The sequence below is a fragment of the Chiloscyllium punctatum genome, chromosome 4 (genome assembly GCF_047496795.1).
Source record: "Chiloscyllium punctatum isolate Juve2018m chromosome 4, sChiPun1.3, whole genome shotgun sequence".
Classification (NCBI taxonomy): Eukaryota; Metazoa; Chordata; class Chondrichthyes; order Orectolobiformes; family Hemiscylliidae; genus Chiloscyllium; species Chiloscyllium punctatum.
In genome coordinates, this window is record NC_092742.1 from 2,811,113 (window position 1) to 2,824,092 (window position 12,980).

At 47.8% G+C, this 12,980-nt stretch overlaps 1 protein-coding gene across 1 annotated transcript in view; it reads left to right on the forward strand.

Annotated features, from left to right (window-relative positions):
- Nucleotides 1-12,013, forward strand: part of nek9 (NIMA related kinase 9) — an 80,576-nt gene extending 68,563 nt beyond the window's left edge. Inside the window, 5 exon segments of the mRNA XM_072567964.1 lie at nt 1,171-1,337; nt 2,272-2,433; nt 4,877-5,074; nt 7,898-7,951; nt 8,135-12,013. Of these exon segments, the coding sequence (XP_072424065.1) occupies nt 1,171-1,337; nt 2,272-2,433; nt 4,877-5,074; nt 7,898-7,951; nt 8,135-8,383 (830 nt within the window). The 3' untranslated portion in view covers nt 8,384-12,013.
- Nucleotides 12,014-12,980: the final 967 nt, after the last annotated feature.

A 12,980-nucleotide genomic window follows, 5' to 3' on the forward strand; every position in this document is an offset into this window, starting at 1 on the left:
TGGGAGTGTACCCCTCTGTGTCTGTGTGTGGACCCCTGTGTCTGTCTGTGTGTGTGTGGGGCTGTACCCACCTGTGTGTGTGGGAGTGTACCCCCCTGTGTGTGTGGGAGCGTACCCCCGTGTGTCTGTGTGTGTGGGAGTGTACCCCCCTGTGTGTGTGGGAGTGTACCCCCCTGTGTGTGTGGGAGTGTACCCCCCTGTGTGTGTGGGAGTGTACCCCCCATGTGTCTGTGTGTGGGGGGCATACCCCCCGTGTCTGTGTGTGGGGGTGTGTGCCCCCCTGTGTCTGTCTGTGTGTGTGTGGGGCTGTACCCACCTGTGTCTGTGTGTGTGGGAGTGTACCCCCCCTGTGTCTGTGTGTGTCGGCATACCCCCCTGTGTCTGTGTGTGGGGGGGCATACCGCCCCCTCGGTGTCTGTGTGTTGGGGGGCGTACCCCTTGTGTGTGTGTGGGGGGGGGGGGGTGTGCCCCCCTATGTCTGTGTGTGTGTGGGTGTGTACCCCCCTGTGTCTGTGTGTTGGGTGTACCCCCCCCTCCCCGTGTCTGTGGGCGTGTACCCCCTGTGTCCATGTGTGTGTCAGGTTGATGCCCATCCGTGTGTCCTTGTGTGCCCAGGTGTTCATGTGTGGTGTGTGCGTGATAGTGTATTGCTTGCATATATCTCGGTGTCAAGCTGCTGCACTGATCAGGCTGTGAGCTCGTGTGTGTGTGGCATGCCATTGATGAGCTCATGGGTGTGTGCGCATGTTGTGGTTGTGTATGGCTGTCACTGTGAGCTAGTGTCACAGTGAGAGTGTGGGTATGTAAGTCAGGATATGTGTGTTCCTGAGCGGATGTGTGTTAGTTTCAGTGTTCACATGTTTGTATAGGTGCTTATCCTGAGGTGGGAAGATGTTTGTTTGCAGAGAATCTGAGGGATTGGATGGGTCTCACAGTGTGAGGAAATCTGTTGTTGAAAGCCCTGGCTGTGGGTGAGAGTCATAAAGCTGAGTCCCTCCACCCAGATCTGGTTGTGTGTGTGTGTGTCTGTGTTTGCCTGTCTATGTCTATGCGTGTTTGGGATTTCACGGCTGATGTTGTTATTAATACCAGTGTATTTGCTTCTGGCTGTTTGCTGTTCTCTACAAAGCACACCAAATCCTTGTATCTGACCCTGCTGATATCATCCAGTTCCACAGGGCTCAACACTCGAGGATGACTTCAGGAATGAACAGGAGGATGATGGGCAAAACGGGATGAAAAGAACAGCAGAGGACAGGCGAGGAATTGGAATGTTCAACCCACTCAAGTCTACAAGTAATCTGACTGAGAGCTCCTGTCCTGAGTGGCTCTTACAGGTGAGTGGTGACAGCAAGGTAGGGTTCAAAGTCTGGGCATGGGGAAGGGAGAGCAGGCTTAATGCTGGCTCTGTGCTGAACCAGTTCAGCTGAGCAGCAGGTAAGCCCCTTAGGGTTTTGGGTTATACTCAGGAAAAGAAGCCCATGTTGTTACACTGAACACTTTCCTGTTGTGGGGAATTGTAGGGAAATGCACCACTGGTTGAATAATCTCAGCAAGCTGCTTACAGCTGAACAACAATTAATCAGAGCAATTATAGACAGAGGAAAGGTCACTCTTGCAACAAACCCATGAGTCCTATCAGAAAGAAATGGGAAGGGGGTTTGTATTATTGTCGTAGCTCTCACAGACTCTCACTCTTCAATTCCAGGGCCAATCTAACTGGGTGCTGTGGGGACAGTGTTAGTCTGTGTGGGTGATACCTTTTTTAAAATTGTTCATTCATGGGATTTGGTCGTCACTGGGCCAGAATGTATTGCCCATCCCTAATTACCCAGAGGATGGTTGAGTCAACCACGTTGCTGTGGGTCTGGAGTCACATATAGACCAGACCAAGTAAGGTTGGCAGTTTCCTTCCTTAAAGGGCATTAGAGAACCAGATGGGTTTTCCCGATAATCAACAATCAACAATAAATTCATGGTCATCAGTGGACTCTTAATTCCAGATTTCTATTGAATCCACATTCCACCATCTACCCTGGCAGGTCCCTTTAAATATGCCCTCCCCTCAGTGAGTAGTAGGGCAGAGGGTGTTGTACCAAAACCCCTGTTGCTGACTCTGTGTGTATTGACTGTTTGTGTGTGCGTGTGTGTTAGCGGGGTGTATATGTGTTACTGCAGTGAATGAGGTGTCAGAGAGTGAGTGAGTCGGCACCCAGATGCTTCCTGAACTCTTCCAGCTGAATTAATGGCTATGTCCTTTTGGTTTTCCAGGAGTTAGAAAATGCTGAGTTTATCCCAATTCCAGAAAGTCCTAGAGACACGGCCAAGCTGCTAACATATTCCTGTCAAGAAACTCTTCCATATGAGAAACTGAAAGAAATGCCGACTGCAGTAAATCTGCCAGGTGAATCGGACAAAAGCAAGCTTCCTGTGGTAAGTAACCAATCATTAACCCGACTCTGTCCTCCCAGAGTCTGTTCAGTTCACACACAGTAAACAGCTTGCTGTGTGCCTGAGTTTCATTGATCAGTGAGTGTTCATGAAACCAAGCATCTTCTACATCTCAAGTATTTGGAATATTAAGGCACAGCTTCTACGCAATTGGCTGAGGCTGAAATATTAGCCAGCATTTTTCTCCACTTGCAGTACATCACTGCAAAGGTCTCCCATGATTTAATGGGGAATTGTTTGACCTGTTCGGGGAAGCTGTGAGGATATTGATATCCACAGGCCTCCTGCCAGCCACTTCTGAAACGAGCAGTTGTATATTAGATTAGATTAGATTACTTACAGTGTGGAAACAGGCCCTTCGGCCCAACAAGTCCACACTGCCCCGCCGAAGCGTAACCCACCCATACCCCTACATCTACATCTACCCCTTACCTAACACTACGGGCAATTTAGCATGGCCAATTCACCTGATCTGCACATCTTTGGACTGTGGGAGGAAACCCACGCAGACACGGGGAGAACGTGCAAACTCCACACAGTCAGTCGCCTGAGGCAGGAATTGAACCTGGGTCTCCAGCGCTGTGAGGCAGCAGTGCTAACCACTGTGCCACCGTGCCGCCCACTAAGGGCAGAAGGTTTATTCGGGAATACATTGAGAAACTTCATTGAGAATGTGAAGAGATGAAGTGTGGCACTGGATGGAGTGTACACACCCGTTCAAACAGGTCCTGCCTGGCTTATGGTTAAATCTACAGACTGTGCAGTTACTTTATCAGCTTTGTTGATTCCATCAAACTGGGCTGGAAGTGTGTCATCCTCAGTCTGAGGGAAGGCAGAATATTTTCAAGGATTATCTCAGGTTTCATGCAGTGGAAACTCTGACAACTGCTTGGGAAGACACCCACCACACCAGTGCCATAAGTGAATTTACAGTGTTGTCTTAAAGTTGCAGCCAATAAAAACACTGAAAGAAGCAGGATCGAAGAGTGTGGTGCTGGAAAAGCACATCCGGTCAGGCAGCATTCGAGGAGCAGGAGAATTGATGTTTCGGGCATAAACTCTTCATCAGGAAATGTTGATTCTCCTGCTCCTCGGACGCTGCCTGACTAGTTGTGCTTTTCCAGCACCATACTTTTCAACTCTGATCTCCATCATCCACAGTTCTCACTTTCTCCTGAATGAAGCAGGAGCACATTACTGCAGATGCTGGAATCTGTAGAGAACCAAAAATGCTGGAGATCACAGTGGGTCAGGCAGCATCTATGGAGAGAGAGCAGGCTAATGTTTCAAGTATAAATGACTCTGCATCAGAGAAGCTGATGAAGTCATCTAGGCTCCAAATGTTACCGTGCCCACCCTCCAAGGATGCTGTCTGACCCGCTGTGACCTCCAGCACTTTGGTTTTCTGTTTGTCACTGAGCTTAGCAGGATCGTTTATCCCTGTGTGCTGATTAACATTAAACTTGTCCTCTCCCTGTCCCACCCCCCTCTCCCTGTCCCACCCCCCTCTCCCTGTCCCACCCCCCTCTCCCTGTCCCACCCCCCTCTCCCTGTCCCACCCCCCTCTCCCTGTCCCAACCCCCTCTTGTCCTCCCCCTGCTGTTAAACAACCCCCTGGCTTCGCTTCACTTGAACACTGCCCTGCTCTGCCTGACACCACTGGCACCTCCCCAACTCTGTCCCTTTCTTCGTCACACTGTCCTGCTACTACTCTGCCCCCCTGCCTCTCTCTCTGCCCCCTTTGCTCTCCTGGTCCCCGTTCTCTCTTTGCCCCCTGCTCTCGGTCTGCCCCCTGCTCTCTGTCGGCCCCCGGCTGAGTCCCCCCCCCCCCCCCCCCCCCGCCCCGCTCTCTCTCCTCCTCTCTGCCCCGCTCTCTCTCCTCCTCTCTGCCCCGCTCTCTCTCCTCCTCGCTGCCCCGCGCGCTCCCCTCCTCGCTGCCCCGCGCGCTCCCCTCCTCGCTGCCCCGCGCGCTCCCCTCCTCGCTGCCCCGCGCGCTCCCCTCCTCGCTGCCCCGCGCGCTCCCCTCCTCGCTGCCCCGCGCGCTCCCCTCCTCGCTGCCCCGCGCGCTCCCCTCCTCGCTGCCCCGCGCGCTCCCCTCCTCGCTGCCCCGCGCGCTCCCCTCCTCGCTGCCCCGCGCGCTCCCCACCTCGCTGCCCCGCGCGCTCCCCTCCTCGCTGCCCCGCGCGCTCCCCTCCTCGCTGCCCCGCGCGCTCCCCTCCTCGCTGCCCCTCTTTCTCCTCTCTCCTGTTTCTGCTCCGATCTCTCTTTCTCTGCCCGCTCGCTGTCTGTATCACTGTCCCTCTCTGCCTCCATCTCTTTCTTTGTCTTTGTCCCACTCTCTCCCCCCCCTACTCCCCCCCCCCCCCCCCCCCACCTCCACTGGCCCCTCTGGTCTGCCTCACTCTCTCTTGCCATCCCTCTTTAGGCAATAAGTCCTGTTTCCGAGGATTGTTCCCACTTTGTGCCGTCCCCCTGCCTGTGTAAGGGTATGCACGGTGAGTTGGGGACTGTGCAACAGATGCTGAAGCAGTGTTTCACTCAACAACAAAGTGAACAGCAGGAGCGGGAGAAACTTGGTGCTGAGATCCAGAGACTGAGCAAGGAAGTTCAAGCAGTGTTTCAGGTAAGGAGCTTGTAAGTGCAGAATCGATTCATCTTGACAATTTGAAAATAATTGTAGCAAGTATGAAACTAAAGATGTTCACCCCTCTCAGTAAGCTAAAGCTTCAAGTCTGCCACCATCCCGACTTGGAAATAAATTGCTATTGCTTCACTGTCGCTGGCTTAAAATCCTGGAACTCTCTTCCTAAGAGCATTGTGGGTTTCCTTGTAGTACAGGAACTGAAGTGGTTCAAGAAGGCAGCTCAACATTGTCTGTTTCTAAGATATTAATGGATAAGGATATGACTGGTCCTCTGGTGAAAGTGCTAATTTGGGGGAAGGCTAATTACAGCACTATTAGGCAGGAACTGGAGAAATTCAATTGGGTGGCTGTTTGAGGGTAAATCTACATCTGAAATGTGGGAGTTTTTTAAAGGCCAGTTGATCAGAGTTTAGCACTAGCATGTTCCTGTGGGGATGAAAAATAAGGATGGTAAGATTTGAGAACGCTGGATGACAAGAGATATTGAAAATTTAGTCAAAAACTAAAAGAAAGCGTGTAAGAATTAGAAAGCTAAAATCAGACAAGGCCTTTGAGGAATGTAAAGAGAACAGAAAACAACAAGGAATTACAAGAGCTAAAAGGGGCTATGAAATGTCCTTGGATAAGGTGGTAAAGAAGGCATGTGGCATTGCCTACCTTCATTGGTCAGGGCATTGACTGTAAATGTTAGCAATCATCTTGCAGCTGTATTAGGCTTTAGTTAGACCACATTTGGAGTATTGTATGCAGTTCTGGTCTCTACACTATAGGAAGGATGTAGAGGTTTGGAGAGAGTGCGGAAGGGGTTTACCAGGATGTTGCCTGGTTTGGAGTGTATTAGCTCTCAGGAGAGGTTGGACAGACTTGGATTGTTTTTGTCAGACTGTTGGAGGCTGAGGGGCAACCTGATAGAAGTTTATAAAATGATGAGAGGCATGAATCATTGGAGTCTCTTTCCCAGGGTGAGAAATGTCAAATACTAGGAAACATAGGTTTAAGGTGAGAGGGGGAAAGTTTAAAGGAGATGTATGAGGAAGATATTTTACAAAGAGAATGATGGTTACCTGGAACACACTGCCAGGGGAGGTGGTAGAAGCAGACATGGTAGCTGTGTTTAAGAAGCATTTAGACAGACACATATACAGGTAGGGAATAGAGAGATAGGGACTATGTGCAGGCAGATAGGGTTAGTTTAGAATTGCATCATGTTTGGCACAGACTTGGTGGGCTGAAGGGCCTGTTCCTGTGCTATACTGTTCTATATTCTCTGTATTCAAGGGAATCCAACAAATACTGGTCCCGTCAGTGATGCCAACATTCCATGAATGAATAAAAACAAATACACAGGAGACAGGTGCACACCCTCCAGGCAAAGAGACCATGGATCCAACGTCAATGTCAGAAAAATCCATCTGATTCACTCATGTCCTTTAGAGAAGAAAACTGCTATCTTCATCTGATCGGGACCACATGGGCTCCAGACTCTTAGCAATGTGGTTGACTCTAGAATGGGCCATAAATGCTGGCCTAGCCAGTAACACCCCTATCCTTTGAACGAATTTTTAAGAAATGATTTTTCCTTGTACTTTTAAAGATTAGCTTTAAGAAAATACTCTCTGGATAAGGTTAATTATTCTTGAAGACAAATAGTATCAGGCGTAGAATGTCGTGAAGTCTCAGTCTGGTGCTCTTGCAAATGTGGTCAGGTCACTAATCTTGCATGGTTATGTCTGGAATCTTAGCAGTCACAGCTTGCTCAGGAAATAGAGAGGCTGTTGAGAAGTTCTTTCATTCTCTCTGCCCGAGGAGGAAAATAAGATTTCATCCTGATCTCACAACCAAGGTTTCAGAAGCCAGAGACATGAACTGAGCATCTTGTTCTGTAGCAGGCTTTCCTCAACTGAGAGGTGAGATTAGATTAGTTTAGATTCCCTACAGTGTGGAAACAGGCCTTTCGGCCCAACCAGTCCACACCGACCCTCTGAAGAGTAACCCACCCATACCCATTTCCCTTTGACTGATGGACCTAACACTACGGGCAATTCAGCATGGCCAATTCACCCTAACCTGCACATCTTTGGACAGTGGGAGGAAACCGGAGCACCCGGAGGAAACCCACTCAGACACGGGGAGAACGTGCAAACTCCACACAGACAGTCGCCTGAGGCGGGAATTGAACCTGAAACCTTGGTGCTGTGAGGCAGCAGTGCTAACCACTGAGCCACCGTGCCACCCCACAAATGCAAACGCAAACTCTAACTCTAATCCTGCAAATGTTCAAACCTAACAGCCAAAAAAAACCCAGTCATAAAAAAGTCATGTGTTTTCCCTGAAGTGAGTTTCAGCAACTGACACTAGCCTTTGTCTGGAACTTTGTGGTTTCCAAGAAATTCCCTCTTTTAAAATAAAAGGTCCAATGTGTATTTTCATTACCCTTTTAATAAAACGCAATCCAGGTGTCTGCATAATGCTCAAACTCAGCTCCACAACAATTATTAAACATGAATCTTCATGCTGAAGAGACTAGCTGTTGCTAAACACAGCTATCCTCATATGCAGCATCTTAAATCAGACTTAACTGGAAGTAAATTTCTGAACTATCAGGTGACTAAGGTGTCTCCCTGAATCTCAAAGGGCCCTGAGGGGGGTGTTTACTGGGATGTGGAAGGATTCCCTATTGCTAGAGGAATTCACAAGGGGCCAGTTGTGAGAGGGAATGTTCCTCAGGCAGCGAGAGGGGTCAGAATGTTAACCTGTTCTGTGTTCCTCATTGAAATCTCTTCCTTGTGCTTTTCCGAACAGTTACAAGAAAACCTAACAAAGAAACAGAAAACTATTGACCATCTGGAAAAGCAGGTCAGTGTTACCGTGGTGAAAGTGTTAATGTGGCTGTGGTATCAGGGTCATTACACCTGTGTGTTGGTGGAGCACTCTCTATTTGCACCTGCCCTGGATAATTTTCTGCACGTACCCATTTCCATTCCCCTGCTGCTGAGCTTTCTGATCTCCTGATAAAACCGTGTCATGTTTGGTCCACAGTTGCAACTTCAGCTGGAGGAGAATCACAGGCTGTGGTCTGCCATTGAAGAGTTGAAAACCCGAAGATTGGACAGTGATGGGAAAGAGATGTCAGACTCAGCCATTCTGAGGGTGAATCCCACAGTTATTTCTGCATCTTGTCTGCAATCTGCAAGTTCAGACATGGACTCAAAGCTGGGAGCAGATTCCAGTTTGGACGCTAGTCCTGTAGCCACCTCTCCTTCCGGTTCTTTCTGTCAGATTGAGTAGAGTTTGAATGGCTGTGCCATTGAGCACTTACAGCTTTCATCCACTTCCTCTGGGCTCCACTCAACTGGAAAACTGGCATGAGCCTTTTGCACCTGCCAGTGTCAGGGAACTTGTGCTGTGTTCCTGCCCCACGCAGAAACTACAGAAAGCATTGGGTAAATTATAGGAATGGTGTTACTTCAAGGTAACAGTGCTCTGAGTATTGAAGTATTTAACACCCATTGGTTGAAGCAGTTTGACAGTGTGATTATATACGTTGGTATTGAGAGAAACCAGCAGGGCTGTTGAAACACATTTGCCTGTTTACTCCAAGTTGCGTACAAGGTGAGTTTGCTTAAATGTATATCTTTCTAAAAAATGGTCCATGCCCATTTGATTTTAGATGCTGGGAATGGATCAGTTTGTAACTTCCAGTGCCTTAAAGTAGTAGAATTTAGCCCAGTCCATGGTACAATTTAGTGCCTTATATCCAGTGTTTATGAACATTTTGCACAGAAGTCATGTCTACAGAGCCTTTGGGTGTAACAGTGATGAGGGTGAATGCCTCACAGTAATCACTCTGTGAACTCTCCGGATCTCTTCATTAACTGCAGGGCAGAGGTAGGAAAAGGTAGTGTGTCTCAGCTGCAGGTTCTGAGGCACGAGTTGTACTTACTGAGCTGGAACTGAGTTGCAAGGAGAAAGAACAAAGCATAAGGCCTAATATAAAGAGAAGCTTCTGGAGAGTTGCCGCAATGCAGTTGGATTGTGGAATGGAAGGGTCGATGTTTAAGGTCTGCTGGGTTTGTGCCAGGCACTGACTGGCATCCCACCTCGATCCGTGTTACTGCGTTGGTTTTCCCAGTGCAGAGGGGGTTTCCCGAGTGGAGAGGGAATACTGGCAGAGCACCACTACCTGAAATGTATCAAGTAGAAATCCTCTCTCCATGGATCTTGCACACACAAGGTTGATTTCACTCCTGAATATGTAGACTCATGGGATCTAGAAAACAGTCAAGATGAGAGTGTTGTTGTAAATGCACAGCAGGTCAGGCAGCATCTGAGGAGCAGGAAAGTCAACGTTTCGGGCAGGAGCCCTTTATCAGGAAGATGAAGGATCTAGAAAACAGTCAAAGTGAATTTCTCGGATTTGATACTAACTCAGAGGCCGGCAGTATCCATGGAGCAGAGTTATCATTTCATGTCCAATGTGACCCTGTACCATATTGGACTTGAAAGATTAACTCTGCTTTTTGTTTTCAGAGATACTGCCAGTCTTGCTGAGTTTCCCTAGCAATTTCTGGTTTTGTTGGTTAGTTTCAGATCTCCAGCATCCATGATTCTTTATTTTAATCTGGGATTTGAAGTTGCTGTGTTTTGGAGCTTCCTGGTGCCATGATCCAGGGTTTGAGTCAAATTGTAGGATTCTAATAGAGCCATATTCTTATATAACCTCCAGCTGTATACACATGCCTGAACAGACATTGGTGGGTATGCTGAGTTAGAAACACAGTTATGGATTCTTAGGTTCAGCAGCCAATTACAAGTTAGATATTGATGAGTCTGTAAGAAGAACATATAGAAAAGGTTTGATATATTGGAATTCTGTATGTTGGCAGTGAGTGGGAGGATGTTTGCTGCATTGGGAGTGAATGAGAGGCAGTTTCATGTAGTTGGAGTGAATGGGAAGAGGTTTGGTTCATGGGGAGTGAGTGGGCAGAGGTTTGGTTCATGGGGAGTGAGTGGGCAGAGGTTTGGTTCATGGGGAGTGAGTGGGAAGAGGTTTGGTTCATGGGGAGTGAGTGGGAAGAGGTTTGGTTCATGGGGAGTGAGTGGGAAGAGGTTTGGTTCATGGGGAGTGAGTGGGAAGAGGTTTGGTTCATGGGGAGTGAGTGGGAAGAGGTTTGGTTCATGGGGAGTGAGTGGGAAGAGGTTTGGTTCATGGGGAGTGAGTGGGAAGAGGTTTGGTTCATGGGGAGTGAGTGGGAAGAGGTTTGGTTCATGGGGAGTGAGTGGGAAGAGGTTTGGTTCATGGGGAGTGAGTGGGAAGAGGTTTGGTTCATGGGGAGTGAGTGGGAAGAGGTTTGGTTCATGGGGAGTGAGTGGGAAGAGGTTTGGTTCATGGGGAGTGAGTGGGAAGAGGTTTGGTTCATGGGGAGTGAGTGGAAAGAGGTTTGGTTCATGGGGAGTGAGTGGGAAGAGGTTTGGTTCATGGGGAGTGAGTGGGAAGAGGTTTGGTTCATGGGGAGTGAGTGGGAAGAGGTTTGGTTCATGGGGAGTGAGTGGGAAGAGGTTTGGTTCATGGGGAGTGAGTGGAAAGAGGTTTGGTTCATGGGGAGTGAGTGGAAAGAGGTTTGGTTCATGGGGAGTGAGTGGAAAGAGGTTTGGTTCATGGGGAGTGAGTGGAAAGAGGTTTGGTTCATGGGGAGTGAGTGGAAAGAGGTTTGGTTCATGGGGAGTGAGTGGGAAGAGGTTTGGTTCATGGGGAGTGAGTGGAAAGAGGTTTGGTTCATGGGGAGTGAGTGGGAAGAGGTTTGGTTCATGGGGAGTGAGTGGGCAGAGGTTTGGTTCATGGGGAGTGAGTGGGCAGAGGTTTGGTTCATGGGGAGTGAGTGGGAATAGATTTGGTTCATGGGAGTGAGTGGGAAGAGGGTTCATGGGGAGTGAGTGGGAATAGATTTGGTTCATAGGGAGTGAATGGGAAGAGGGTTCATGGGGAGTGAATGGGAAGAGATTTGGTTCATGGGGATTCTATTATTTGAATGAGGTTTGCATTCAGTGATTTCTAATGGGCAATGTGTATCGGTTATTAGTTGGTCTGTGGTGTAATCTATAATCCAGATTAATTGCGAGATTTCAGAGCTTTATTCCAGATCATCTCCCTGTTCACTCTGATCCCAGGGATTGAGTATGAGCATACTGTGTTCAAGAGTTTATATTTTCCCTGATGAATGAATATGTTGTCAGGACTGCAAGATTGAGGGAAAGCTGAGCAGGAAGTGTGAGGGCTCTGCAAGCGATGCTGGAACAGCAGGAATGGGGGTAATGTTAGGGGAGGATAGGCATGAGTTGGAATGGGGAAGTGTTCAGGGATTTTACAAGTTAGAGGTATTGACTGCGCAGTGGGTGTTTTGGGGACCATGAGGGAGTTATTGAGGGTTAATGAGGGAGGATCATTTTTGAGAGTGGAGTTTGGGGGTGGTTTAGGGCTGATCCGGAGTATATTTATATGTTTTTGAAACCTGATTTCTGTTTCTGAGGGGTTTTGGTCACAACCCTTGGTTATGAATTGTCTTTGACCCTCAAAATACCTGAGCCCTGAATTCTCTCAGGCAATCAGTTTAAATTTTTGTAACTCAGCTCTTTATGCATTTTTCAGCTCTGCAATAGTGCTTCCCACAGGATTCCCTACAAAAAGCATCCTGGGTGTGGCTTATTATTTGAATTGAAATGTTTATGAAGTTGCTTACACTTTCCCCCTGTGTTTTACATTAGCTCAGCTCCTCTCTGCTTCTGTTTATCGCTTCTGACCACAACAGATCTGGTTTACAAAGTCTCTTAAACGCTAAATCATGTCTGAAAACACTAATTTTATATGTTTAAAATCATTTAGAATAAAGGTGTAATCACAATAAAGTACTTTGGATCTTGCTCTGTCTTGTGTACCATATTGCTGCAGGCACAATGTTGCAAGTCGAAGCTGAATGCCTATTTGGAGTGAGTGCAGGGCAGGGTGGACGGAATGGAGGGACAAGCAGAGCCAGCAGCAGGCCATTTAAGATGGCAGAATTGAGCATTCAGTTTGAGAATGAAAAACCTGGGTCAGAATCATGTGTGCTAAACGTAAGCAAGGGTAATTACAAAGGAATGAAGACAACATTGGACTGGAAAACGAGATTAGCAGGAAAGATGGTTGAGTTGTAAGAAAATAGTTCATGACTCACAAGGAAGACATTCCAGTGAGGAAGGAGGATTCTGGGAAGGGGATAAGCCATATGTGATTAACCAGGGAGGTTAAGGTGAGCATCAGATTGAAAGAAACAACATACAGTGTGACAAAGATTAATGGTAAACAAGAGGATTGGACAAGTTTTTAAAATTATCAAATTATGGTCACAAAATAATGGAGGAAGACAATCAACATTGAGAATAAACTCTGAAGTAATATCAAAACAGAAAGTAAGAACTTCTTTGAACATATAAAAACGAAGAGAGACACCAAAGTGAACACCACCCCCTTAGAGAATGAGTTTACAGCAAGTTTTAGATAATCTTTCAGGAGAGAAGCATCAAAGAAACAGCTGGAGGCACTGGATACTGTAAAGGCTATGGGCCCTGACATCATTCCAGCAACAGTACTGGAGACTTGTGCTGCAAAACCTGCCCCTCCCCTAGCCAAGCTGTTACTTAGTTACAACACTGGCATTTCCTGACAATGTGGAAAATTGTTCAGGTATGTCACATACACAAAAAGCAGGACAAATTCAACTCAGCCAATTACCGTTCCCCCAGCCTACTCTCAATCATCAGTAAAGCGATGGAAGGTGTATCAACCAGCACCTGCTCAGCAATAACCTGCTCAGTGATGGCCAGTTTGGGTTTCCCAGGGTCACTCAGT